The sequence below is a fragment of the Helicoverpa zea genome, chromosome 23 (assembly GCF_022581195.2).
Source record: "Helicoverpa zea isolate HzStark_Cry1AcR chromosome 23, ilHelZeax1.1, whole genome shotgun sequence".
Taxonomy (NCBI): domain Eukaryota; kingdom Metazoa; phylum Arthropoda; class Insecta; order Lepidoptera; family Noctuidae; genus Helicoverpa; species Helicoverpa zea.
In genome coordinates, this window is record NC_061474.1 from 8,747,458 (window position 1) to 8,774,268 (window position 26,811).

The window sequence follows — 26,811 nt, forward strand, 5'->3', positions numbered from 1 at the left end:
TTCTTGCTATGTGTTTACAACTAGGCGCTACAAGTCTCTTTATGTAAAGGCTGCTGTAGTTGTTATTTTTATAAGTATTAAAGCAAGGTTTTTATATTTACAAGTCTAAACATATTTTAAGTCCTTATATTTCTGAAGAATCTTTAGAACAAGTGCTATTTCGCCTACACTTGACAAGGCGAAATACCCAACTTTTGGTATGAACGCATCCATAAATAGCAAAAAGGAAGTATTTATTTACAATTGGTACGTGTTTCATTGTACACTGTAATTGTGAGTATTGAGCTGCAGCATTCAACATAAGTATTCAAAAGTTCAACAATACCGACGAAGTTCGTTGACTTAAAATTGTCAATAACAAAATTAAAATGAACTTGCCCCGTACGCGTTCTTACAGTTCTGCGCAAGACGTTCAACATGCGCAGATCACTGCAATGCTACAAAATCAACTTCACTCCATTGCCTCAAATATCGTGAAAAGATAATCTTTTTTGCAATTATACCTTTCTAAACGACATAATGCAGGTTTTAGTTCTGTCCTAGTGAATTATAACCAGTGTTAGTGAGTGGTGATGTCCAAATGATTTGAGTGGCCACAAAGGTTTTCAAGTGTATGAATCAATTAAGAATTAATTGAAGAAAATGTAAGTGAAGTTAAGGCTTTTTAAATCGTTCAATTTATCTAATGAATTTGATTTGCTTTTTATTATCTGGTTTAGCTTAGGTTTTTTCGAATTTTATCATTACCGCCAGGTATTTCGTGATCATTTTTGAGAGTTTTCTTCTTTTCTTATGTCATACAATCTCAAGCTGTAAAATGAATCTGCATAGTCATAAAACCCGGTTACTGGACTACATAAAAATTTTCATATCGTCTTGACATGAAATTTTCACGATTTTACTTGTGAATTTATGGAAAGAGAGCAGTTTGATTTAATTAAGTAGACATTAATTTGAACGTGATATTTTTGGCCAAAAATATTGCATCTGTCAAAATAATGACACTTCAAATTATGAAATGACAGATCGATTTCAAATTCGAATTTGTTTTGATTTTGTTTTTCACTTTTATTTAGTGTTTTGTTTTATTAATTGTTGTTACATTTGGCTAATTGAAATATTGCGACATAAAGCTTTTTATTAATTAAATGAGCTCTTGTATCTGTATAATCTAAAAATATTTGTTTGTGTAAAAATGGAAACAGAGAAAATGTGTACCGGTACGTTTGTTTATTTTATTATTTTGCAATTTGGATGTTTATTTTTGGTTCCAAATGACCATTAGAGCTAATGAAAATACTTACATGCTCGTATAAAAGTTTCTACTCGCTAACTTCTATCTGTAATGATAAAAGTCGCGAATTATTATTAATTTGCTTTAACATAACGAATCTGCAACGATAACGATAGAATCCTAAATTCTTTGTAATCTAGCTTTTTAAATATACATGGTCACATGTATCGGCATTGTCCCATGTTTCAATCTACCTTTTGCTTTGGTCTAAGTTGCACTTGATTTGTTATATTTTTTTTCTGTTTTAATTAACTACCTAACATTCAATTTTAAAAGTCCTAAAAATTGTTTAATCAATCTCTAATAAACTACAACACTTTGGAATGTTGTAGGAACAAGTCATACATAATAAGAAATACTGTAGGTATCTTTGATAATATTAGTTTTATCAAATCATCATCATCTCCTGAACCTATTCCCAACTATGGTTGGGTTCAACTACGAGTCTAACCGGATGCAGCTGAATACCAGTGTTTTACAAGGAGCGACCGCTTGAATTCTTCAACCTAGTTACCCGTTATATTTATCAAATAAACTGAAGTTTTATATGGTTTTAACTTGACTTTATTGGCTGGGGTGGCAATTTAAAACTTATAGCCCTAAATGTCCTTACACTTTCTAATCAAATTTTATTTATTGTCTTGTTTTCTTCAACATTAATATATTTTTACTAATTACGCAAGCAGTGTTTATCTATAAATGACTGCCCCACATCCCAATTCTTTTAATATCAATATTTAATTGAAAAGCGTTGCTCATGAACCAATAAATAAATAAATATTGTTCCCAGATAATGGACAACGAGCAGCCCCACCAGGAGCTGGTAAAATGTGTTGTAGTCGGAGACACAGCGGTTGGCAAGACTCGCCTGATATGTGCTCGAGCGTGCAACAAACATGTGTCTCTCTCGCAGCTTATGACAACACATGTACCGACTGTGTGGGCTATTGATCAGTACCGGATTTATAAAGATGTGAGTTAGGACTTTAGTGCTGTAGATTTTGAGTCAGTTTTTAAATTTTTTGGTAATCTTTAAAATCAATCAATATGCATTGAGCAATCATGGCGATTAACACTCGATCCTTCTCTGTATGAGAGGAGGCCTATGCCCTGTAGTGGGATGATAAAAAGGTGATGATGGTAATAACAAAAATGTGGATTGATAGAAAGTGAAATGGATTTATGCCCTCTATGAAATATTTCATTGGAGGGTCAAACTTAAATCCCAATTCAAAAGTTGCCTTGCAGTGTAAAATTATCTTCAATAAGCTGTAATAAAACACTAACACTTAATTTTTGAATATTACATATATTAGAACTTGATAATGATGATGATGATGATGACTTAGGAACCATGGCAATATTGACCATTCTTCCTTTTCTCTTTCATAACCAGGTGTTAGAAAGATCTTGGGAAGTCGTAGACGGTGTGAATGTGTCTCTTCGTCTTTGGGACACATTTGGTGATCATGAAAAGGATAGAAGATTTGCCTATGGACGGTAATATTTATTTGTGTACTTGTACATATTTATTTGTTTGTAGCAATGGTTAAAAATGATGCATAGCTTTAAATTGGTTTCAATTATTTTCCAACAGAAACAGTTTCTCAATTTGAATGTTTGCCTTTGTAATTTTATGGTCCGCTGACAAAATATTTCAACAGCTGTAATATTTTCAGGTCTGATGTGGTTCTCCTATGCTTTTCCATAACAAACCCTATATCTTTGAGGAATTGTGGAGCTATGTGGTATCCTGAAATTAGGTGAGATTTCTTCACACATTTTTACATGTAGAACTAAGTACATAAAGGCATATACCATAATATTTGGCTATATTTCAGACGGTTTTGTCCGAACACACCAATATTACTAGTGGGATGTAAGAATGATCTACGCTACATGTATAGAGATGAAACCTATTTAAATTACTGTAAGGACCGCAGCCCTTTTATTAGGTAAGTCAATTACCTAAACCATGTACATATGTCGACTGCAAGCAAGCAATACCTCCTATCTGACATTTTTGTTTAAAAAAACTTGTATCGGTAGATACAATATAAACTACCCTTAGACTCAAAATAAAAACAAAAAAACTTTATTAATCAATCCTATGCGTAAAAAAAGAAAACTTGGATTTTCAGTATCTCATTATACCTCGGAATAAGGATTTTATTAAGTTTTATTGTGCCCCTACCCTAAAATCCATCCGGAGTCAGATAGGAGGTATTGCTTGCTTGCAGTCGATGTGTACTTTATATTCATAAAGATAAGTATGTTTTAAGTCCTACCAGCATTCTTTCGTAGTAGTAGTTAGTTACTACCCTCCATTTGACTATAAATAAATAATCTTTATAGGACATTTTACACAAAATAATCTTTATAGGACATTTTACACAAAATCTACATTATTTATTAACCAAATACACGAAACAAACTCCTACTTTAAAAGATGATGATGTTATTAAGTTATTGTTACAATTGTATGTATTTACATTGATTTTTATACACATTTAATTTAAAGAAAGAGTTTAAGTACAATTAAAAGTTTTGAATTAGAATTAATCTGTTTTTTGCACTTGGATTATTGAAAAGCTCTCTCCACAGACAATATAATATTTTTAAGTTTTTATCTAGCAGCTGGTAAATAAAATCTATTTTTATCCATTTTAGGGCTCCAAGAAAAAGTGACCTAGTAATGCCAGACCAAGGCCGGGCACTAGCTCATGAGTTCGGCATATACTACTATGAAACATCAGTGTTCACTTACTATGGAGTTAACGAGGTGTTCGAGAATGCCATCAGAGCTGCCCTCATAGCTAGGAGACAGCAGAGGTTCTGGATGACCAACCTTAAGAGGGTTCAACGACCTTTATTGCAGGTAAAAGAAATCGTTTATTTTTTCAAAGAATCATCATCTCCGAGCCTTTTCCCAGCTATGTTGGGGTCAGCTTCCAGTCTAACTGGATACGGCTGAGTACCAGTGCTTTACAAGGAGCGACTGCCTATCTGACTTACTCAACCCAGTTACCCGGGCAACCCAGTAGTACCCTTTCGTTACACTGGTGTCAGACTTACTGCCTACCCGTAACGACTGCCAAGGATGTTGAATGACAGTTTTCCCAGAATGTAGGTACATAAATAAAAAGAATCGTCGTACATTCTGTCAAATTAAGAATGATTGTCGTGAGAAATTGTCGTAAGAAAAATTGTTGTGAGTTGGGATATCTACAGGTTGTTTCAAATTAGACAAATGCTAAAATGGATGTTATTGGTGAAGTAAATTCAAGTTCAAGGTCTGTAATTGTCATTTGTGTGTATATAATGTAAAACTATGTTTTTGAGGAAAATACATTGATGTTCTATGCATGCAGTTGAAATCAACATGAAATAAATAACTTTCAATTTTGATTCAGATACAGTTCAGAATTAGTTTTTTCTTGATTTAGGTAGGTATATAATATTTACTTGTTTGTTGTTCCCAGGCACCATTTAGACCTCCGAGGCCAATGGAGCCTGAAGTAGTGGTCGTCAACAGCACCTATCTAGAAAACATGACCACCCTTTTGCGACAACAGGTTAGTTGACTCTTTAGTGGTAATTTCAGATAGTGATTAATCAATTCAATTTTGTAATATTTGCTTTTTTAAAGCTCTCTTCAGGATATTTGAAAAAAAGTAACTTTTCAGCCATTTAAAGAAATATTTCAGCTTTTTAGCCACTTAAAAAAATGTTATAAGCAGGCCAGTCTTTCAAGAGAAAAAAATCACGTTATTTTCTGTTTTCTTCTAGCCATAGACACAAAAAATTGCATCACATCTCCCAAGAACTAACTTGAACGTTTTTTCCAACAGTATTTCTCAGACATGGTAATAATATGCGGGGCGAAAGGCTTCCCGGTGCATCGGTTCATGATGGCAGCCGCCTGCGAAGCCTTCCACCGCTTGCTGACCAGCGACTGCGTCAGCCTGTCTGCTGAACTGGCCAGGAGTTCTAGCGAGAGCAGCATGGTGAGAGATAGTTAAGAGAACCGAAGAAGGGGGTCAGTTGAGTCAGCTTTTGAATGGGATAGATTGAATCAGCTTTTAATTTAGGGTGAGATTGGGGCAGGTTGAATCAGTTACAATTTAGAATTCTTTATTAATAGTCAGCTGGGGTAAGGTCATCTAAAATCTTCATAGTGGGTTCTACTTCTTATTTTGCAGTGAGAAAGTAGTCAGTCCCAGTTCCCAGTTGAATCAGACAGGATTATTTAATACCAGAAACGGGCTCACTGAACCATGATCTATAGACAAATTCAGAGGACGAGTAGTACAAACAAATATTAATGGTTTCTACGCAGCCAGTCGTGCAATATTCAGTGAGGACAAACAGTTTTCCTCGAACTTTACAAGATTGTTATAAAACCCTCTTATTTTGCTGTAGGTAAGCAGCATGGGTGAGGCAACAACGGGCGAGTTCAATGAGGACACCGAGTATTTAATACGACAGGATCAGGCGAAGCAGATGAGGTACGAAAATATCCTTGTACAGTTTCGATTTCTCAGATAAGATACTGGACCCGAATGGCAGCATTTGGGATGTATGCCTTGCCAAACAAAACAAAAAATGATTAAAATCTGTTGATAAATGATATATATATTTTTTTTAATAAACACAAAACAGTTTAAGAACGTCATTTATTTATTTACGATTTTTGTACACACACATAATAAAGAAATAAAAGTTATGCTTATTTCTAAAGAAAAAAAAAGGATTCCTGCGAACGGAAAATAGGAATAAAACAGATGTAGACAGTGTGTAAAAAGAAGTCATTTTGGGAAGCCAGTATTTTTTTTTCACTCCAATCTACTGTCCCAAACAGTTATCTCAAAATCAAGGAGTTATTCAGTGTTTTACACAATAATTTCGCAGAGTATGGGATCAGATAAAGCGGAGGTCATCATGTCAGATTCTGCCTCTCAGTGACAGCTGTAAAAAGCCCCCAGACTTATACCGAGAGGTCAACCATCCTGCTATCAACTCTATCAGGGTTGTTAAGGTATGTATTTACATATTTTACAGTCCAGCCATATATGTAACATATTTTGCAAAATGTATAGTAATGGCGTCCACGGCCGTTTTCGGCCACGGCGGCTGCTCTCACTTAAGGAGATCAGCCAACTGCGCAGGACATATTATAGTGCACAAGCATTTGCGCAGACACAGGTGCACTCCCTATTCTTTCACTCTCATAACTCGATGGGACGGCAATCCGACACGACCGGAGAGAGATCAGGCGCAGGACCGACATTTACGTGCTCTCCGATGCACGGGTGAATTAATCACCAACTTCCAGACTACGGGCTGCTTTGTGAAAGTTTAAGAAAACCCACAAAGCGATTTCGGCCCGACCCGGGAATCGAACCCGAGACCACGCGCACAGCAGCCGCGCTTGCGACCACTAGACCAACGAGGCAGTCAAAAAAAAATGTATAGTAGTGGCTAGGCAACAACCGTACAGGTCAATTGGTCATAAGGTTTGGCGCGGTCGTTATGTGGATGGGTGACCATCTTGTCATGACGAGTTCCTCCGAGTTTCAGAAGGTTGTATATCTGTATCACCTTTCTCAGATGTTCAGGGTATTCAGAAGGTAGGAAGTTGGACAACCAGTCTTGCCAAGGAGAATTGGGTTTCCCGGGTAACTGGTACAACATTGGTACTCAGCTGTATCCGGTTAGACTGGAAGCTGATCCCAACATACAAAAGGCTAGTCATATGATGAAATTGGATGTAACACGTTAAAAAAATTATGACATCCTCCTCGTCAAGGCAGATGGAATAATTACTACTTTCCAATATAAATTCCAGTGTGACAAGATCCAACATGCCACCTCCCAAACTCAAACCATAGTGACGATGAGCAAACTCATTTCTCAAAATGTGATGCAAGAAATTATCAACTTTATCTACACGGGGGCTTTAGACAGCAGTGCTTTTAAACAGCAGGTCAGTAAGACTTTAAAAACTGTAGGATTTCTTTGTGGTATGGTGACAAAGTTTATGGACTGTTCGAATTTTAACTGACAGCTAACCGCCATTTTGGATTTTTTCGCTGACTGTATTTTGACAAACTAAAATGTGATTTTAAAAATTTAATAATTTAAACACGAAGTGTCACGAAGTCGGAATGATTCATAATTTCTTCGCTATACCACTTATTTTTCAATTTTAAATTAAATCAATAAGCTTTAGCTTTGTATAAGTATTTAAATATATTTATATTTTATTATGAGTATTCGAGTAATTTATAAATTATTCTTAATTGACTCCGGCTATTTTCTGGCTGTCTTTATATTAAAATATAATTTTAAACAAAATTATTAAAATCTAAGTAATTATTTTAGTAAAGGGACAGCTATTTAATTACATTAATTTATTTGAACTTAATATTTTTCTACTCTACTGTGCTTTTTCTATTCTATGTATTACCCACTACAAATAAATTATATTGCAAAATAAAAATATATAAAATGAATAATTTTATAATAACAAAAATGTTTTGCAGTCAGCTGCTATCGGATTATTACTGGTAAATGTTATTGCAATAAATTATACCATTAAAACAAATTCATAATTATTAATTTCGACCATTATTATTATTATAAAAAAAAAAATCAGCACCCTTTTTGTATTTTTGTGGATGTATTTCTTTGTAGTTTATCATACATATGTTTTGCCTACATTTTCTCAAGTTACAGTAGGTCAAGTTTCTTCACATAATTTTGTAAAAAAAAATTAAAAAAATTAAGAAAAAAATTAAAAATCTTAAGAAAATGTGGTATGACTTTTTATTATTATTTTAATAAGATTCATTAGATATTATCACCATAAATTATTGCTAGCTACATTATTTACATACACTTTTACAGTTTACAGTTTTGTCGAATCTTAGAACAGAACAGAACAGAACACAGAACAGAAATTTTAAGAAAGGCTCAAGTTTTAAAAAACTTTAGCCTTTCTTAAAACTTCTGTTTACCATGAACTTTCATGTCAAATTTTCAAAGTAAACAGTTTTAAGAAAAACGGACGCTTATGTTGTCGGTGAACTTAGCTTAACTGTCTATAGATTTCAGCTGAAAAGCTTTTGCTTACTTTTTCTAATAATTTAAGAATATTTTAAAGCCTGTTGCTGTTTTGTTACATCAAATTTCCCTATCGGTACAAAATATCTACAGGAACATATTGATTTCTGACACTTACGCGAATATTAGACATTTAAATAAAACTACTTAACTCTCTTACATAGGCCAAACTAAAAGAAGCATAGGGACCCGCGTAAAAGAACACATCGCCGATGTCAAACACCGCCGTTCCAGACAGTCAGCAGTTTGTGAACACACACTAGACAAGGCCCAGCATTACATCAGATTTGATAAACCACAAGTCCTTGCAAGAGAAAACCGATTCCTACCTAGGATGATTCGCGAGGCTATTGAAATTAAAAAAACATCCAAATTTCAATAGAGAAGATGGCTGGTGCATACCACCTGCTTGGAATCCCATCATAGAAACTATTAAATCAAAATCCAAGCCTACAACTGCTCGACCTATGGATACAGTGAGCTCGTTTTGCGTGAATCGGATTGTCAATAATAATCAACAAAATGTAGGGTAGCTGTTTGTAACTAATATATCAAGACGACCAACACCTTAGTCTGCCCGTGACCATGGATGCTGTAAAGGATCCGAAACGTCGGGATTAAATAATATTAATATAACGCGATAAAATCCGTAAAAGTAGTTTTATTTAAATATCTACAGGAACATCAATAATTTGGTACTTTATCGTTAACTCACTAGCAGTCAAACAGCTCTTAAAATTTCCGAAGTAACCCGAATAGTTCCGAAGCACTCCGAACATCAGTGCAATACAAAAGCAACCTTATGTGACGGTAATACGGTGTTGTTCAGGAGATCAGACAGGCGGCCGAGTTGCTGGGCTTCCACGAGCTCACGAAGCTCAGCCAGTTCATATTGGACCAACATCTGCTGTTCGACAAGGGTTTTATGCTGCAGTTTCATACGGTGAGTTTGGAAATAATTGAATTCTTTATTAATTGATGATTTCGTTAGGCCACACCTAAAGGCAATGAATCAATTTTTTTTGTATTATTATTGTAGGGGACCTAACTAAAGGTACTTAAATGAAAAGTGGACTGTAACACTTAATACATAATATATTGGTTCACTGGACAGTACAAATGTTGGAAAACTAAGATAGGTATGCGCGCGCGTCGTCGGCTGTGTCCGGTGATGGAGTGCGGCGGTGCGGTGCGGGCCGCTGCTGCTGGCAGCCGTCCCCCCCGCCTCGGTGACGCGACGCCCTCTGTCGGGCCCTGGTGCGCCAGCTATGAATCACGCTTTGTGTGCGTGAACATCCTCCCCGGGTTGAAGCATTCAATCTAGTGGAAGTGGACAAATATTATTAAAGGAACGTAGAATTGTTCCCTTACGCGTCTTCAACTCAGCCACACGCGTTATCCCGTCGCTCCCCGGGAACACCTTCGTGACACGTCCCAGTGGCCACAGCATTGGCGGTTGTCCTCTCTCCTTGATGAGAACTAACGTTCCTTCTGCCAGTTGTCCTGTAGATGACGTCCACTTAGTTTTTTGCTGCAGCAGAGAGATATATTCTAAATGGAATCGGTTCCAGAAATGCTGCTTAATATGCTCCACTCTGTGGTAGCGCTCCAAGCGGCCGATGTTTACATCAGACACCTGTGGATGCGGAACAGCTATTAGTGATCGTCCAATCAAAAAGTGTGAAGGAGTAAGGACAGTAAAATCTAACGGATCAGAGGAAAGTGGTGTGAGAGGACGTGAATTAAGAACAGCTTCTATTTGAGTTAAACAAGTGACCATTTCTTCGTATGTGAAGTGTGTTAACTGTAATAGTCTTTTCAGGTGGTGTTTAGTTGATCGAACGGCAGCTTCAGCAATGCCGTTGAAATGTGGAGAATATGGAGGGGCAAAAGTAAATTCAATACCCCTTTGTGCAACTTCATACGATATATTTGATTGTTGTAAGAATTGTTGCAACTCATTACAAGTGCCTACAAAATTGGTGCCATTGTCAGACAAGATGCTCTTGGGTTTGCCACGACGAGCAACAAAACGGCTTAAAGCAGCCATATAGCCCTCCTTAGTAAGGTCTGTAACGAGCTCGATATGGACAGCTTTCACTGCAAGACAAACAAAGATGCATAGGTACGCCTTTACAAGTTTACACCCTCGCCCCTTTCGATCTGCTATCAATATTGGCCCGGCATAATCGACACTGGAATTTAAAAATGGGAATTCCAATTGAGTCCTATTAACAGGCAATTGTCCCATGACAGGTTGAATATTTTGACACTTGAACTTAAAACATTTAATGCAGTGTTTTACAACTGATTTAGATAGATTTCTGCCTCCAAGTGGCCAATACACTTGCCGTATACTTGCGATCAACAATTGAGGGCCAGCGTGTAATAAATCATGATGATATTTGTGGAAAATTAATTTAGTGATATGATGCTTGCAACATAATAAAATTGGATGCTTGATATTATAGTCATAAGGCGAATTATCAAGTCTCCCGCCTACACGAATGAGACCATCTTCGTCAAAAAAAGGACTCAAACAAATCAATCTATTTTTGCGAGGCAAAGTCTTACCAGCTTTAAGAATGTCATATTCTTTGGAAAACATCTCCATTTGAGCTTGTCGTAAAATGAAATTTAAAGAATCTTGAAGTTCTTTAATTGATAATGGATTTTGATCCTTGATTCTGTTCTTTACATTATTATAAAATCTTAATATGTAGGCCACCACTCTTTGTAGACGATTTATGTTAGAATATTTATGCAATAATGTATGAATTAATGATGTATTTGTGTGCTGTGCGTGTTTTTGTGTGTCTGTGAGAAACGAGTGATCTGTGAAGTTAGATGTAATTACTTCTGGTAGATCCTGTTTCATAGTTTTGTTGGGCATAGCTGGCCAGTGTGTTTCATCATTTAACAAGAACTCTGGGCCTGACCACCATAAAGAACACTCGCTGATAAGGTCAGCCTTCAGCCCACGAGAAACAAGATCTGCCGGATTGAATCTAGACGGCACGTAACTCCACGTATGACCTGCAGTACTCTCCTGTATCTCGTTAACGCGATTGCGTACGAAAGGTTTCAATACGTTCGGTGACATAGCTAGCCAACTCAACACTATTGTTGAATCGCACCAAAATTGGCATCTAGTAATAGGTAAAGTAATGGAACTTTGTACCTTAGCACACAGTCTAGCGCCTAGCAACGCCCCACAAAGCTCGAGACGTGGAATGGTAGTGGGCTTTATTGGTGCTACACGATTCTTCGATGCAAGAAGTTGTACCTTGACTGCACCTTCCATATTCACCGACCGAAGATATACGCAACAACCAAAGGCTCTCTCAGAGGCATCTGTAAAAACATGAATTTCATGCAATATAGCATTGTCACACACAACCCATCTTGGAATGCGTAGATTGTTTAAACATGGAAGAGTGTTAACAAAATTACTCCAAAAATGGCATATAGACTCTGGCACCTGCTCATCCCAGTCACACTTATCCAACCACAGCTTCTGCATGACAATCTTAGCCTCGACTACACATGGACCAACCAAGCCTAATGGGTCAAATATTTGACTGATGACTGACAAAATTTGGCGTTTAGAAACTTGTTTCTTATCATCAATAGAAATAGAAAATGCCAAATAATCTGCCTCACACACCCAGCGTAACCCTAATGTTTTTGATGACGCGTTCTTATCTTCAGACAATCTTAGACAATCCACAACTGTTGAGCTGTCGCAAACCTGGTCTAAAATTGAAGAACTATTAGATTGCCATTTTCGTATGTGAAAATTCGCTGACGCTAACACAGAGATAACTTCCTTGACCATTTCTACTACGCCTGAAACCGAATTACCGCCTGAAAGATAGTCATCTATGTAAAAATCACGCTCAATTGAAGACTTGACGGTAGGACTTGTAGCAACATTAGCCAAACTCACTAAACACTTTGTTGCTAAGTACGGAGCAGAAGCTGTGCCATAGGTAACAGTATTAAGACAATAAGTCTTTAACGGTAACTTAGGATCAGTCCTGAAGATGATTTGTTGCAATGGACGTTGCGACGGTGTTACAGCAACAGCACGATACATTCTAGCTATATCTCCTGATATAACGTACTTATATTGCCGAAATCTTAGTAAAATTGACAGAAGATCTTCTTGGATAGTCGGGCCAACCATCTGGATTTGATTGAACGACACACCAGACGTGGTTGCCGCTGAAGCATCAAAGACTGCCCGTAGTTTCGTGGTCGAGCTGGATTCTCTGATGACCCCATGATGAGGCAAAAAATATTCAATATCGTCACCTGAATGTGGCTTCCTAGACGTTGTATTTTCTGTCATGTGTCCAAGACGCTCATACTCCTCCATGAAGGCAACATAACGCTCCTTGAAACTTGGATCACGAAGAAAACGACGCTCCAATGATAGAAATCGCCGCTTAGCCATCTCGTACGACTCACCTAGAATGACAGGATTATCTTTTAAAGGAATTGTCACAACAAACCTACCCTGACTGTCACGAACAGTATTGCGGCGAAAACTTTCTTCGCACGCACGTTCCTCCTGTGATAAGGCATGTTTAGATGGGACCGAATCTATTTCCCAAAACCTGTTGAGATTATTATTTAATTCCTCCATAGAAACATTACAAAAATGTGCTTGGTTATTAGAAATGTTGCGTAATGGGACTGGACCTGAAACTATCCACCCTAGTTTTGTTGCATGAAGCTTGGGTTTATTCCTACCTAAATTAATAGATGAGGAATCTAAAACATTCCAAAATACTTCCGCGCCAACAAGAATGTCGATTACAGACGGAATATGGAATGACGGATCAGCTAAATGTATGTCTGCCGGTATATTGATACTGCCTACATCTACCACTTTAGATGGCAATATTTTTGTAATTTCAGGCAATATGAAGCTAGTGATGGTTTCCCTATAGCCACCATTCCGAGCCTGAATTGTAAATCTACAAGACTGTGTGCTATTAGATGTTTGCTTATTTATACCTGATATCGTGGAGTTAACGTTACGTCTAGGCAATCCCAGCTTGTGACACAGTGTTTCAGTGATAAGATTAGCTGTGCTACCGTTATCCAGCAGGATCCTGGCGTCGAACTTCTCACCTCGGGTGCTGACCACTGTCACCAGAGCTGTGGAAAGCAAAACAGAACGAGTAGTAGCTGCAGTGTCGCTTGACATAACAACGCTTTCAGATGTGCCGTTTTGTAACTGTGCACCACCAGAAACGTCATCAGTCAGTAAACTAGGCAGAGCTACACTACTAGGCATTGGGTCTTGTACAGCTGAATTAGACTGCTCTACGTGTAAAAGCGTGTTATGCTTACGATTACAATATTTACAGTGTGACAATTTACAACGTTTACTTGAATGCCCTGGACGTAAACAATTAAAGCACACATTAAGCTCCTTCACCTTTGCTAAACGGTTTTCTACTGACAACTTACGAAAATCATCACACACAAACATGAAATGATTATTTTTGCACAACGGACAATTATTAAATTCCTTATTAGTATTAGGTTTAGGTTTTGTTATATTATAGTTTTTTTTAGAATTATTAGTATTTACTGTGTAACTGTTTGTACTACTATCTTCCTTATTTATTGATTTGTTATGTTCTACTGTCTCTAATAAATCAGCCCTTTTACTAACAAACGAACAAAATTCTGACAATGTTGGAAATTTGGGTAAGGTATTGCTATACTCTTCCCAGTCTCTGTTAGTGACCTTATCCAGTCTGCTACTCATCATTATTACCACCAGTGTACTCCACTGGTCAGTGGGCTCGTTCAGCGATTTTAAAGCTCTAATTTGCTTATTGATATTATCAACAAATTGACGTAAGGCTACACAAGACTCTTTAAGAATTGCCGGAGTATTAAACAAAGTCTGCACATGGTTTTTAACTAGAAGCCTGCTATTATCATATCGCTCACATAATAGATTCCACGCTAATTGATAATGCTCGCTCTTAAAATCTATATTTTTTATCACTTGCTGAGCATCTCCCGTAAGCGAAGCGCGCAAATAATGAAATTTGCTAATATCATCGATAGCACTACTACTGTGAATAAGTGACAGATATGTATCTCTATACTCGAGCCAACATTGATAACTACCATCGAAAGTAGGCAAATTGATTTTAGGTAAGCGTACAAAATTATGACGGAACGATGCACCTGTGCTTTTATCCGCTGAGCCCGCTACAGACCCGCCGTCAACGCCGGCATCAGCGCTGATAAGCAGGCTGCGCGCCTGAGCTGCCACCGCGTGGTACCGCTCCTCAAACTTGGCACGTTCCCCGTACGCCTCGTCTGGCTTATCCGAGAGCACCTCGATCTCCAACTGCAAATTATCAAATTCATCGTATAAAGCATCAAATTTACGAAGGCGACCCTCTAGCTCAATACGCTGCAAACTGGATAATGAATCGCAACTCATAAGCACATTAACATGATTGCAAAAATTCGTAAGCTTAGCTTTAATAGCACTGCGTTTTCTTATTAACAAATCTTCATTAGCCATTATAAGAAGGTGGTTTGAAAATAAAAAATACAAAAGATGTTATGCAAATGATGCGATAGAATAACAGATAATGCGGTAAGCAAATGCACAAGTGATGACTAACGCAGCAACCAGATGTTTCAATACGAATAGGCTCGTGACTCGTGACCGTTAGCTCATTAGCAAAGAACTTAAACGGTAAACCGATAAGAAATCTATTCCATACAGCACTGAATGAATGCGCGTTAATGCCAATAGACTTAAAAATGATTTAAATAATCACTTGTTTGCTCAAATTTGAAACTGAACTGAAAACGGTTGCAACGGAAATTTTTGAAATTTGAATTTGTAACGGAAATTATAAAGAAAGGAATTTGGAACGATACACAAATATGCTTATCTTTATCCACAAGGCGAACTGTGTTGATTCCCACGAAGCACGTAGATGACCCGGCGTGTTCGACCAACTAAGTCGAGACTTGACCACCGTCGACGTGAAGACTTCGGGAACTTGTAGACGTCCTCTCCTCGTTCTACGTATTTAGACGACTCCAACTCCAAACTTCTCTTCTCTCGAATGCCGCTTGTAGTGACACGGCGCTTTTGAAGACTCGTCGCTCGTATCAAAGTCCACCAACGTCGCCTCGTACTGTCACCGCGCGAACGATTTCTTTGTTCGTAGAAACACGTTACGCGGATTTAAATTGTAGAAGGCCGAAGTGACCAAAATGTAGGGGACCTAACTAAAGGTACTTAAATGAAAAGTGGACTGTAACACTTAATACATAATATATTGGTTCACTGGACAGTACAAATGTTGGAAAACTAAGATAGGTATGCGCGCGCGTCGTCGGCTGTGTCCGGTGATGGAGTGCGGCGGTGCGGTGCGGGCCGCTGCTGCTGGCAGCCGTCCCCCCCGCCTCGGTGACGCGACGCCCTCTGTCGGGCCCTGGTGCGCCAGCTATGAATCACGCCTTGTGTGCGTGAACAATTATTAACTAAAATATTCTCTGAATCTGCAGTCCGCCATCCAATTAAGATAGGCAAGTTAGGGATTACCTTTCAGTACCTAGTCGAGACTTTACTTTTTGACACTAACATATTTTTCTGACATAAAACTAGTTTTAAGCATCGGATAATCTTTTGAACCTACTTAGTTCGCAATAAAGATTTTGAATTTGAATGTATCAAACTCTCTAGATAGTATTAGAAATAGATTAATGAAGACTATATTAGACGAGAATGTATTGATACTAGATAATGTTGTTGAAAAGAAGAAAGAAACATTTATTTATCAAAATATAGTTACGATAGGTGTTTTATGATAACATCCATCAGGAACATACGGCTCGCAGAAAGGTTTTCCTCATCTTTCGATCTTGTCTTTCCTGTTTTAGTTTTTATTTCGAACCACATCTTCCTCATAACATCCTTCTGCCCCCAGCCTCTGGGCGGTCGTCTCCGCGACATGTGCGTGGAGCGGGCTCAGTTCGCGGACGTGACGTTCGACCTGGACGACGGCATACACCTCGCGCACCGCGCCGCGCTCATGGCGCGGTGCGACCCCATGAAGGCCATGTTCCAGGGACACTTCAGAGAGAGCACTTCGAGAGTGGTGAGTGCTAAAGATAAAGATAAATTTATTTGTTAAAAACATATGTTATAAAGGTGTTACATTTATTTACAGTTTCAATATGTTTTTCCATGTCAGGCGTACAAATTTACATTTATTAAACTAAAAATTTAAAATCTAAAATCTATATTTAAACAAAATAAGTATTTACTTTAAACAGAACTTAGTAGGTATTTTAAATGTTATCTTTTAAAAATCACCTATCTACATCTAGTCGCTCTTTTACATAAAAGTTTTTTTAATTTATTTTTAAATAGGTTAATATTTAATGACTTATATTTATCGGGTACTTTGTTATAAATTTTGGGAGCCATACAGAATAGACTTCTCCACATGAGGGTAGTTTTGGCGCTGTGCAAGCATAGTCTATTATTATTACGCCTATTGCGTTGAGATATACTTGACTGAAGAGGAAACAGTTGCGGATTCTTTTTGACAAACAGACAAATTTCTAAAATATACAAAGATGGTAACGTTAGTATATTATGTTTTATAAAGAGCGGTTTGCAGCTATCTGTGACTTGTAGACCAAACATAGCACGGATACAACGCTTTTGTATCTTAAAAGCAAACTCTTTGTCTACCGAATTCCCCCAGAAAATAATGCCATATCGTAAAACAGACGCAACCAAACCGTGGTAAGCAATTATTAGGGTTTCTGTATTGACTGTAGGTGCTAGTTTATATAGTGCGTAGGATGATTGACTTACTTTTTTGCAAATCTTCTCGATGTGTGCTTTCCAATTGAGTTTTTTATCTATTATTAGCCCGAGAAATCTAGTATTATCCACCTCTTGTATTATCTGATTGTCATAACTTATGTTCATATGTGAAGTTTCTTTGCGTTGACTAAAACGTTAGTTTTAGATAAATTTATTTTTAAATTATTATTTTTTAGCCAGGTTATTACAGATGAGATGGATGAATTAATGTCATTTTGATATGAGTCCTCATTATTTTTTGCAATTACTATTGAGCTATCATCGGCAAAAAGGGGCATTGGTTGCGAAACTGAATTAGGTAAATCATTAATATATAGTATAAATAATAATGGTCCCAAGACGCTACCTTGGGGAACTCCGAATGCAACACTACATTCGCCAGACAGATAGACTCTTTGGTTTTTTGTATTAGTATCTAATTTAGTGATTGCTGTAACTTGTTTTCTATTAGATAGGTGTGATATTTAGGGAATTTTTATTACTGGTATTTGGTATGGGTACAACTTTGTCAACGAAATATTTATTAAATTCATTAGCTATAATTAAAGGGTTAGTGATTATTTTATTGTTAATTTCAAGTTGTTCTATGGTATCTTTTGGTGTATTAAATTTTGATTTATTTATTATTTGCCACGTACTTTTACATTTGTTAGTTGAAGTTTTAATTTTAAAGCAGCTAATTGTAATATGTATCAAGATTTTTGACAGTTTTCTTACAATAGTTAATCTGACTGCACTTTTGATGTACCGATGTTAGAAATACTGTATTGATGTCCTCTTCCAAAAGTAGCGTTATAGACTGGCTACTATACCATACCAAGCAGGTAAATTTATCAATTAGGGTTGTTTCCTAGTATTCATTTAGTTAAAATTAAATAAATGCACCGAAAGTTCACAAAACTAGAAACACGATAAGCTATATTATATTAGTTATAACTGACCATATATTTTTTAATTAATTTATGAAATTTTAATTTTGAGCCTGTGACGTCACGCCATTAAAAACGACGAGAAGAGACCGATGACGTCATCCTTTCTATATTTGACAATGACAAGTATTTGACAGTGACATATATCGAAATAACCTCAGAATTAATGTTTTGTTTATTTGCTTCTGTGAAGTTCTGTGTTAATTGCATTTAAGTGATACAACTGCTAAAGAATTATGGAGAAAAGATTTATGAAAGCTGATAGTTCCAATCTGCCAAGAGTAGACTCTTTTATGGTCGCTCAATTCTTTGCCAATAACCAAGATTTTTATTCAGCGGTACTTGGATGAACAGTTTATTTAGAGCACTAATGGTCGTATTTCCACAGTCTCGCACAACACAAACCTTGTAGACATTCATTTAATTTAAGTTTTTTGAAAAAGCATCAAATCTTTTCGAACGCGGACACAAACATAACCTCAATATAAATAAACACAAACTTTACGTTTCTTTGCACCATTTCATTTTTCCGCGTACACAACTCAAAACATTTGAGGTATTTTATTTTTGTGCAAATGTATAAAAATAATCTATATGTATAAAATATTATAGTTTTTGTAGCTATTTTATAAAAATACATTATTAAAATTAAGAAATCCATTAGTTGGTATGTTAGTTTTTTCTCGTTAGATGTGCTTAAATGTAAAGGAATGAACAGAGAACGTTGAAGTCACAGTCACGTGATCTAGCGTTTTCTGAGCAATATTTTAAGACAAATAGAAAAACATGTAATACATAAAAAATAAAAAGATTTGAGACGAAAAATGAAAGAGAGGGTGGTCTTAAAATTATTTAGAAGCTATCTAAATAGATTTCCGAAAATTGGAAACAACCCTATTAATAGTTCCCTAGCCAAAATTGAAGATACTTTCAAAGGCTTTGTCTCAAATATTTTCACAGTACCACACAATGGTGAATTCGATTATTGCAAGTACTTTGCAAGTAAATCAATCAAATAAGAAATAGGTAGTAAAATTATGTTAAAGGACAATGGGCACTTTGTATGGGATTTGGTACCCGCTCCAACAGTAACGTATGATATATCATTAGAAAGGTATTTTATTTTATTTTATTTTATTTTATTTTATTTGGGAAAACAAACAATTGTACATCAAATCTTTCAAATACAAAATTACTACAGTTAAAGTATAAATGTACAATCAACAACGTTTCCACATATTACTACTAACTTAACACTAACACTACACTAACTTAGCACATTCAAAGTTACGGAGAAAAGATAAATTATAATTTTAATGAATTTGAAGATGAAAACAATATAAACCGAGCCTAATCCAAACTGAGGTTACATTTTATGACATTCTTAAATTTCTGTAAAGATAAGTGAAATATGTCTATTTTAAGAAAGTTTTTGTTATAAATTTCAACTAGCCTCCGGAGTGGCGCTCGCTGACCCGCATTCGTTCGACTAGTAGTAGTAGCGAATAGCGGATAAGCGCGAACCTCTCGACGGATTACAGTTCTGGGTACAATATAAAACAAGCTATTTATTATTTCAGGGCAATTATACCTATTATGAATAAAACCGTGAAGCATCATTGCTTGAAGCAGTAGACGTCTAGATTGCAAGTCAATCATTTTAAATTCCTTAAGAGATTCGTTATAAGATAATGGTCTAAGACGGCAATTATATCGTACAGTACGTAAATATTTACGTTGAACTTTTTCAATTGATGTAACATATTTTTCGTAGTAGGGATCCCATATAACGCAACCATATTCCACCTGTGGACGGATTAGAGTATTGAACAGGTATAAGTATGTATGCGGTCGTTTGAAATCCGTACCAGATCTGATTACAAAATTATACATTTTAAATGCTTTTGCCACGATTTTGTCTATATGTAAGTTCAAGTGAAGCTTATTATCTAAAATTATGCCTAAGTCACATATAAAGGTTTCCTTTAACAAATTCTCCAGACAAAGTTTGTAATTGAACTTAATTAAAGTTTTGTTTTTAGAAAAAATTATAAATTTACATTTAGAAATGTTTAATTGAAGTTTATTTATAAACAAACAATAATAAAAACTATGGGGCTTGCCTCAATTAGCTGTCCGATCCGAGTAACGATAAAAATTAAATCGACATAGAAACAAGCATGTCATCCATATATGCAAATTCATTAAGAGGCATATGTCGTCAGTATAATAATTTTAAACTCAGTTATAATAGACATCTTAAATTGTTTGAGATACACTCTATTATAATCTAAAGGTTGTAATAGTCTATGGAGTCATACTACGGAAACACAATCGTCATCTGATTTGACAAAAGTTCAAAACATTTCTGAAAACACAACTAATCATTTTAGTTACATACTATCTTTAAACATACTGGCTTCCATGTACCTACACATTATATGAAATAAAAAAAAAACCTGTTATTAAAACACGATAATCATTAAACATTAATTGATTGTAAATACTGAAAGACTTTCATCAAATACATAAGCTATATTCTGCGTGAACTGCAAAGGTTTGCACACAGACTTTTTTTAAAGCAGTGGGCAGGCAAACATTCTAAGAAGGCCAAATTCTTGTTTGTTTGTTACTTTACCAGTTTTTATTCAATACAGTTGGATTTAAGAACTACATCTACGGTGATGATTTATGAACATTATACATTCTATTAGTCGATGTCACGCGAAATGGACAAGGAATTGGGACTAGTCGTCATAGTAAACATTTTTTGGCTTGCCAAGACCTACGCAATGGTACTAGAATCAACACTGTTGGACAGGGTACCAAAACGCCCATCGTCCTTTGTGAAAGGCTACAAGCCATATAATAAATTTGTACATAAACGGATAGGAAGAAATCTAAAAAAAACTTTTTAGTGACCAGCAACGCCTAATCTATTAAACTTCCAGATATCATTTCCTGGAGTAAAAATGTACGCGTTCCACATCCTACTATGCTACATATACAGCGATAAGATTCCCGCAGTAGACCCTACAAGATGCCTGGAACTATTGGAGCTTGCCAACAGGCTGTGCATGAACCGCCTCGTCAACCTGGTGGAAGCCAGGGTTATAGACCAGCTGCAGCAGAGAGACAGGTTGGTAAAAACTTACTTCATCATCTCCCGAGCCTTTTCCCAACTATGTTGGGGTCGGCTTCCAGTATAACCGGATGCAGCTGAGCACCAGTGTTTTACAAGAAGCGACTGCCTTATCTGACCTCCTGAAACCAGTTACCCGGGCAACCCAATACCCCTTGGTAAGTTGGTAATAGTTTAAGTGGTGTTTGTTATATTGTTGGTAGAGCTTGAAAAAAATATACTAGAAAAATATACGAGTTTATTGGTAGTACGTAATAAAAAATATTTTGTTTTCAGAGTGTGTGGTGATGATGACCAAGTCGTTGAAATAGCACTTTCGCTTCTAGAACCTGTTAAGGTAAGCATTGATTTCACTTCTGTTAGTTAATTAATACGTTAAGTTGCAATTTTGGCCTCTCATTTTATTATGTTTATCTCAGGTTATTTTTTAACAAACGGTTTAATTCTCAAAAATATTCGCGCAACGATTTTATCTTGGTATGCAGTTGCACAACGCGCAGCAACTAGCGGAGTGGTGCACGTGGCGCCTGTGCGGCGCCTACGACCGCGTGTGCCGCGCCCGCCATCTGTCACAGCCCAGCCGCGACTACCTCGCCGACAACCGCTGGCCGCCCGTCTGGTAATACTTACTGGGCCCGTTTCTGAGATCCAGATAAAGTTCTAGATAACTATCTGACAGATAGTGCTGTAGAAATGTTTTTAATTTTGAGTAATTTTATATGGCATTACTGTAGTTTATAGTATACTTATGGATAGAGAGAGAGAGGAAGACCTAAGAAAAGATGGATGGATTGCCTGAAAGATGAAATAAATAGGAAGGGAGTGAGTGTCAGTGTGACGAGTGACAGGGAAAAATGGAAGAGGGAGAATGACATATTGCGCCAACCCCAAATAAAATTGGGAACAGGGCAGGAGGAAGAAGATATTATACTATCGTAAATAAGTAGTCATCTACCGCAGTTGGATATGGTGAAAAAATACGTTAACAAGACACTTATTCTGTTTTATGTCCGAGCACAATAGGGGGACCCTATCCACCTAAGCGAAGCCCTCGCTCAGTGAAATCATTAGTTTCAAGTCTAGGCTCTCAGATACATGAAAGAAAAAAATGGTCTATCAGAGTGTGGTTCTTTCTATCTAATATACATATAAAAGGTTTTATTTTTACCTATAATTTACAAATAATAAATACGTTGACTTTCTTACTTTTTCCATGTTGATTACTAAGGTTCTCCGCAGTTTTATACACTGGTACATTTTAAGTAAACTCTATTTTCAGGTATGTGAAAGAGTTCGACTACTACCAGAAGTGCGTGAACGAGCAGAGTAAAGAGCAGAAAGAATTGAGACCCAATACCTCGTTACAAGCTAATCAACAGACTGGATGTTTGTGCTTTACTAGTAAGTAACTATTGAATATTTAATATTTGCCATAAAATTCAGGTTTTTTTTATTCAAGTGGGCGTATAATAATTCATCATCCTCCGAGCCTTTTCCAAATCATGTTGGGCTCGGCTTCCAGTTTAACCGGATTCAGCTGAGTACCAGTGCTTTTCAAGAAGCGACTGCCTATCTGACCTCCTCAACCCAGTTACCCGGGCAACCCGATACCCCTTGGTTAGACTGGTGTCAGACTTTCTGGCTTCTGACTACCCGTAACGACTGCCAAGGATGTTCACTGACAGCCGGGACCTACAGTTTAACGTGCCATCCGAAACACAGTCAATGGTGTCTAAGATATACTTAGAAAGTACATACAAACTTAGAAAAGTTGCATTGGTACTAATCCTTTCCTTGGTTTATATAGTGAGCCCCAGTATTGAACCCTGAGGAATTCACTTTGTAACTATTATACTAGACGATGTGAACTAGCTTTTTGAAACAAAATTAATTAATGTCTTTGTTAAATAAGGGGAAATTAAAGAAAGACGGTTTTATCGTAAATACGGTAATACGATTTTTTTTTGCCAAAATATCGTCATAGTCCACTTAATCCAATGCTTTAGGAAGGTCCTTTACTTACTAGAATTCTTTCTATTCCCTATGTCTTTTCATTTAATCTCCTCTTCTGGATGAGATACAAGACAAATATCATTTTTCATCCATTGTATTGAACGCAGATTTTCCATTGTCTTATAATTACCGTCATACGAGCGGTAAAACAGCCAGAAGGCCTTATAACGTTAGTAAACACAATACATACGATAATTTATGTCTTTTCAGGCAAGGTCCGTCGCGACAGTTCAGCAGGCGCAGATGTGACAACAGCACTGTGCCGGTCTGCCACCGCCCCGCATAGTGCCCCGCATACCGCCCCGCACGTGGCCCCGCACCCGCACCCACAGCCGCCCCTCTGACATCTGCCTTACTGGAGGTATGTGATGTAATAATAGAGCAAATTTTAAGAGTGATTGACAGTTGTTTTTTGAAGAAACAAAGGCAAGCGAGCACGATTTTCGTGATTAAGTAACTGAAATGTTTCCCAAAAATTATGTTTTGTGTGGAGAAAATGCGAGCAGAATTCAAAGTCTGTTTTTATTTTTTTACGTCTCTAATGAAACGTCACACAAGTTGCACGGTTCCAAAAATCTCATGGAGAAAAAGCCGGAAATAAACATTATCTCACCTTGAGATACCTAAAAAATTTACATAAAATCTTCTAAACTGTAACTAAAACATGTCACAAAATTGTTCTGAAGACTCTTTATGTCTCTAAAAAGAGCTTTTTGGAAGGATTTCAAATCTCCTTTTATATTCCAGGTCCCTCCGTTTTGCGGTGCTCCTGCCAGTATCGATGTGCTTCATGAGCACAATACTGACTATATTGATACTTTTCCACGTTTACACTTAAACACTGCTCACTAGAATAGTTGTCGTTGCACTAATTAAATAAATACTATGTAATACACGGTTTGGGTAGGAGGCTGGTGTCGAAAATGGCGTATTTAAGTCTGAAAATCTTGAATAAAAGATGGATTTTGGTTGCGCAAGTTAGCGCAGTTTTTGCGCAAGTAAGCGCTATTTAAGCGCAAAATTTATTTTTGTCTTAATTTTGGGGCATAAGCTTGTGAATAAACTGGAATCTCGAGTAAATGAATTTTTAGATTGCGCAAGTTTTTCGCAAAAGATACATAAAAAATCTTCTGCGTTCGTTACGACTAGTATGTGTTGGTATAAATAAATAATAGTTTAAAAAAACTAAAAAACACGCTTTTTATAGAAAACCGAACTAAAAAATAGAAAATAAATTGTAATGAATTTAAATTAAGAAAATAGTGTTAAAAATTTCAATGAATATAAATTAATAATAGAGTGGATACAAAAAAAAATATTTAAAAAAAGCGTGGGGTGCATGGTGTCAATAGTTATAAATATTTTATTGACAGATATGAGTAGAGTGATTTTCATTTCGATAATACCTTAAAAAGCACCCCACGCTTTTTTAAAATATTTTTTTTTGTATCCACTCTATTATTAATTTATATTCATTGAAATTTTTAACACTATTTTCTTAATTTAAATTCATTACAATTTATTTTCTATTTTTTAGTTCGGTTTTCTATAAAAAGCGTGTTTTTTAGTTTTTTTAAACTATTATTTATTTTCTAGTTTTTAGTTTGTTTTAAAACTATTATTTGTTTTGTAGAATTAAAATTCTCTTTAGTATAAAATTTGTCAATATTAGAGAAAACGGCTAAAGATAATTATTGGAAATAAAAATTAACATCGAGTCCTGCCTTATCGACTGTAGAGAAAAATTATAGAAAATTTTAATTAATTTTCTTACCTTATGGATAAAAATTATATAAATTAGCAAAAATCATATTTTGCAAATTGAAAAGCCTACAAGTCGGTGTCTAATGGATGTTACTAAGTTAATTTTGCCACCGACTTCTAGGCCGATGTACCTAAAATTAGTATTTTTTTTGCTTTTTAGTGTTTTGGGAAGCCGGTTTAATTTTTTTGTAAAAAAGTTTTTTATTTAAAGCTTTTCAGTGATACGAATAGTTGTCACTATCCATAGAAGTGGGAAGTTCTCATCAATACAAAGAATATAAGTCCAAACGAGGTATTTTACATATTCAGTTGTCGAGTTCCCTCGACTTTCTCTGGTCTCCATCATCAGGTCAGCTCCCAACCTTCACTGTTGCATAGGTCTTGTCAATACAAATAATTTAAGCCCAAACACGAGGTAGTTTCCATATTCAGTTGTCGAGTTCCCTCGACTTTCTCTGGTCTCCATCATCAGATCAGCTCCAAACCTTCACTGTTGCAAAGGTCTTGTCAATACAAATAATTTAAGCCCAAACACGAGGTAGTTTACATATTCAGTTGTCGAGTTCCCTCGACCCTCTCTGGTCTCCATCATCAGGTCAGCTCCAAATCTTCACAGTTGAATAGTGCTTTTAGGCGTACACCTGAGTGTCAAGTTTTTATCCTATGTATGCCTACAACTTTCGAAGGTTGCCCTCGATTTCTCAGGGTTTCCATCATCAGATCCTGATCTGATGACTATGGGACCAACTGGCAGCTATTCCGAGTCGAACAAAAAAAGAATCACGTAAATCGGTCTATAAACCTCGGAGTAATCGATGTGTATGTGTAACCTCCTTCTTTTTGGGAAGTCGGTTAAAAATGGAATAATTTTATCAAATTAGTGTATTGTCATCGGTCCTCAATAAATCTACAAAGTTTGAACGAAATCTGGCCGTTTAAAGTGGGTCAAAATCGCGGCCAAAGAAGTCGGTTACAAACCTACAAACATACAAACATACAAACATACAGGTGAAGCTAATAAAAAGCGTGTAAAAACACGTTGACTTTTGATAATTATTCAGCCTTTCGATTATGGGTAGCTTATGTACTTGTGTTTTGCAAATTTTCATGTCTATATCTTTTAATTCTAAGCACATAATATAATTTCATTTATCTTTGTAATCAATTATTTAAGTTTAATCTGTATTTTAAAATATAAAAGACTTCTTTGTAGATGTAAGTTGACAGTTTGTAAGCAAATTATGTAATTGTATATTAGTTTAATAAGTAAGCATTTATTTTTTTACTTGCATTAATAACGCCAGCCTCACAGTATGGTCACTAAGCGCGGAGCGATATTCGACCTTATTAAACATAGTTTGTAGTCTATTTTTCATTGAATATATAAATAAATTGAGTTGCGCGGATAAGGCAAGCGAATTTGAGCTCAATCTATTAACGCTAAGGTCTCGTTTTGAACGCTTTTGAATACACTAAAGTGTCGGTTTGTTGAGGAATCATTTTACTTTTCATCGATAAGTTAGAAACTTTAAAAATTCAACGTCTTAACTTTCTTATATCTTCAGCTAATATATCATATAATAATTTTTAAGCTATCTCAATACCCTGTTGCTCTTTTTATTCTAATTTAATCTTACTTTTTTCT

General features: G+C 36.2%; 2 protein-coding genes across 9 annotated transcripts; one reads left to right on the forward strand and one right to left on the reverse strand.

Annotated features, from left to right (window-relative positions):
* The first annotated feature begins 349 nt into the window (after positions 1 to 349).
* LOC124641779 (rho-related BTB domain-containing protein 1) lies at positions 350 to 24,560 on the forward strand. Of its 3 annotated transcripts, none has more exons than XM_047179985.1 (20): positions 350 to 644; positions 2,085 to 2,267; positions 2,691 to 2,794; positions 2,974 to 3,057; positions 3,136 to 3,249; positions 3,965 to 4,172; positions 4,777 to 4,869; positions 5,146 to 5,301; positions 5,717 to 5,802; positions 6,206 to 6,332; positions 7,143 to 7,280; positions 7,840 to 7,863; positions 9,249 to 9,362; positions 16,408 to 16,578; positions 21,199 to 21,386; positions 21,666 to 21,726; positions 21,875 to 22,008; positions 22,669 to 22,790; positions 23,613 to 23,763; positions 24,150 to 24,560. In XM_047179985.1, the coding sequence occupies exons 2-19, from the start codon at positions 2,088 to 2,090 to the stop codon at positions 23,744 to 23,746; spliced, it is 2,238 nt and encodes a 745-aa protein (XP_047035941.1). In that variant the 5' UTR covers positions 350 to 644; positions 2,085 to 2,087; the 3' UTR covers positions 23,747 to 23,763; positions 24,150 to 24,560. The 3 variants fall into 3 exon arrangements, with proteins under 3 accessions (XP_047035941.1, XP_047035940.1, XP_047035942.1); XM_047179984.1 differs by lacking the exon at positions 350 to 644 and adding an exon at positions 1,040 to 1,220; XM_047179986.1 differs by lacking the exons at positions 350 to 644; positions 7,840 to 7,863 and adding an exon at positions 1,040 to 1,220.
* LOC124641777 lies at positions 9,497 to 15,953 on the reverse strand. 6 transcript variants are annotated; one of them, XM_047179980.1, is made up of 4 exons: positions 14,639 to 15,953; positions 13,526 to 13,588; positions 12,737 to 12,892; positions 9,497 to 11,773 (listed from the first exon to the last, which is right to left on the reverse strand). In XM_047179980.1, the coding sequence occupies exons 1-4, from the start codon at positions 14,982 to 14,984 to the stop codon at positions 9,735 to 9,737; spliced, it is 2,604 nt and encodes an 867-aa protein (XP_047035936.1). In that variant the 5' UTR covers positions 14,985 to 15,953; the 3' UTR covers positions 9,497 to 9,734. The 6 variants fall into 6 exon arrangements, with proteins under 6 accessions (XP_047035936.1, XP_047035938.1, XP_047035937.1 ...); XM_047179982.1 differs by having other exon boundaries at positions 9,497 to 9,950; positions 11,601 to 11,773; positions 13,526 to 15,953; XM_047179981.1 differs by having other exon boundaries at positions 9,497 to 10,055; positions 11,601 to 11,773; positions 13,526 to 15,953.
* Positions 24,561 to 26,811: the final 2,251 nt, after the last annotated feature.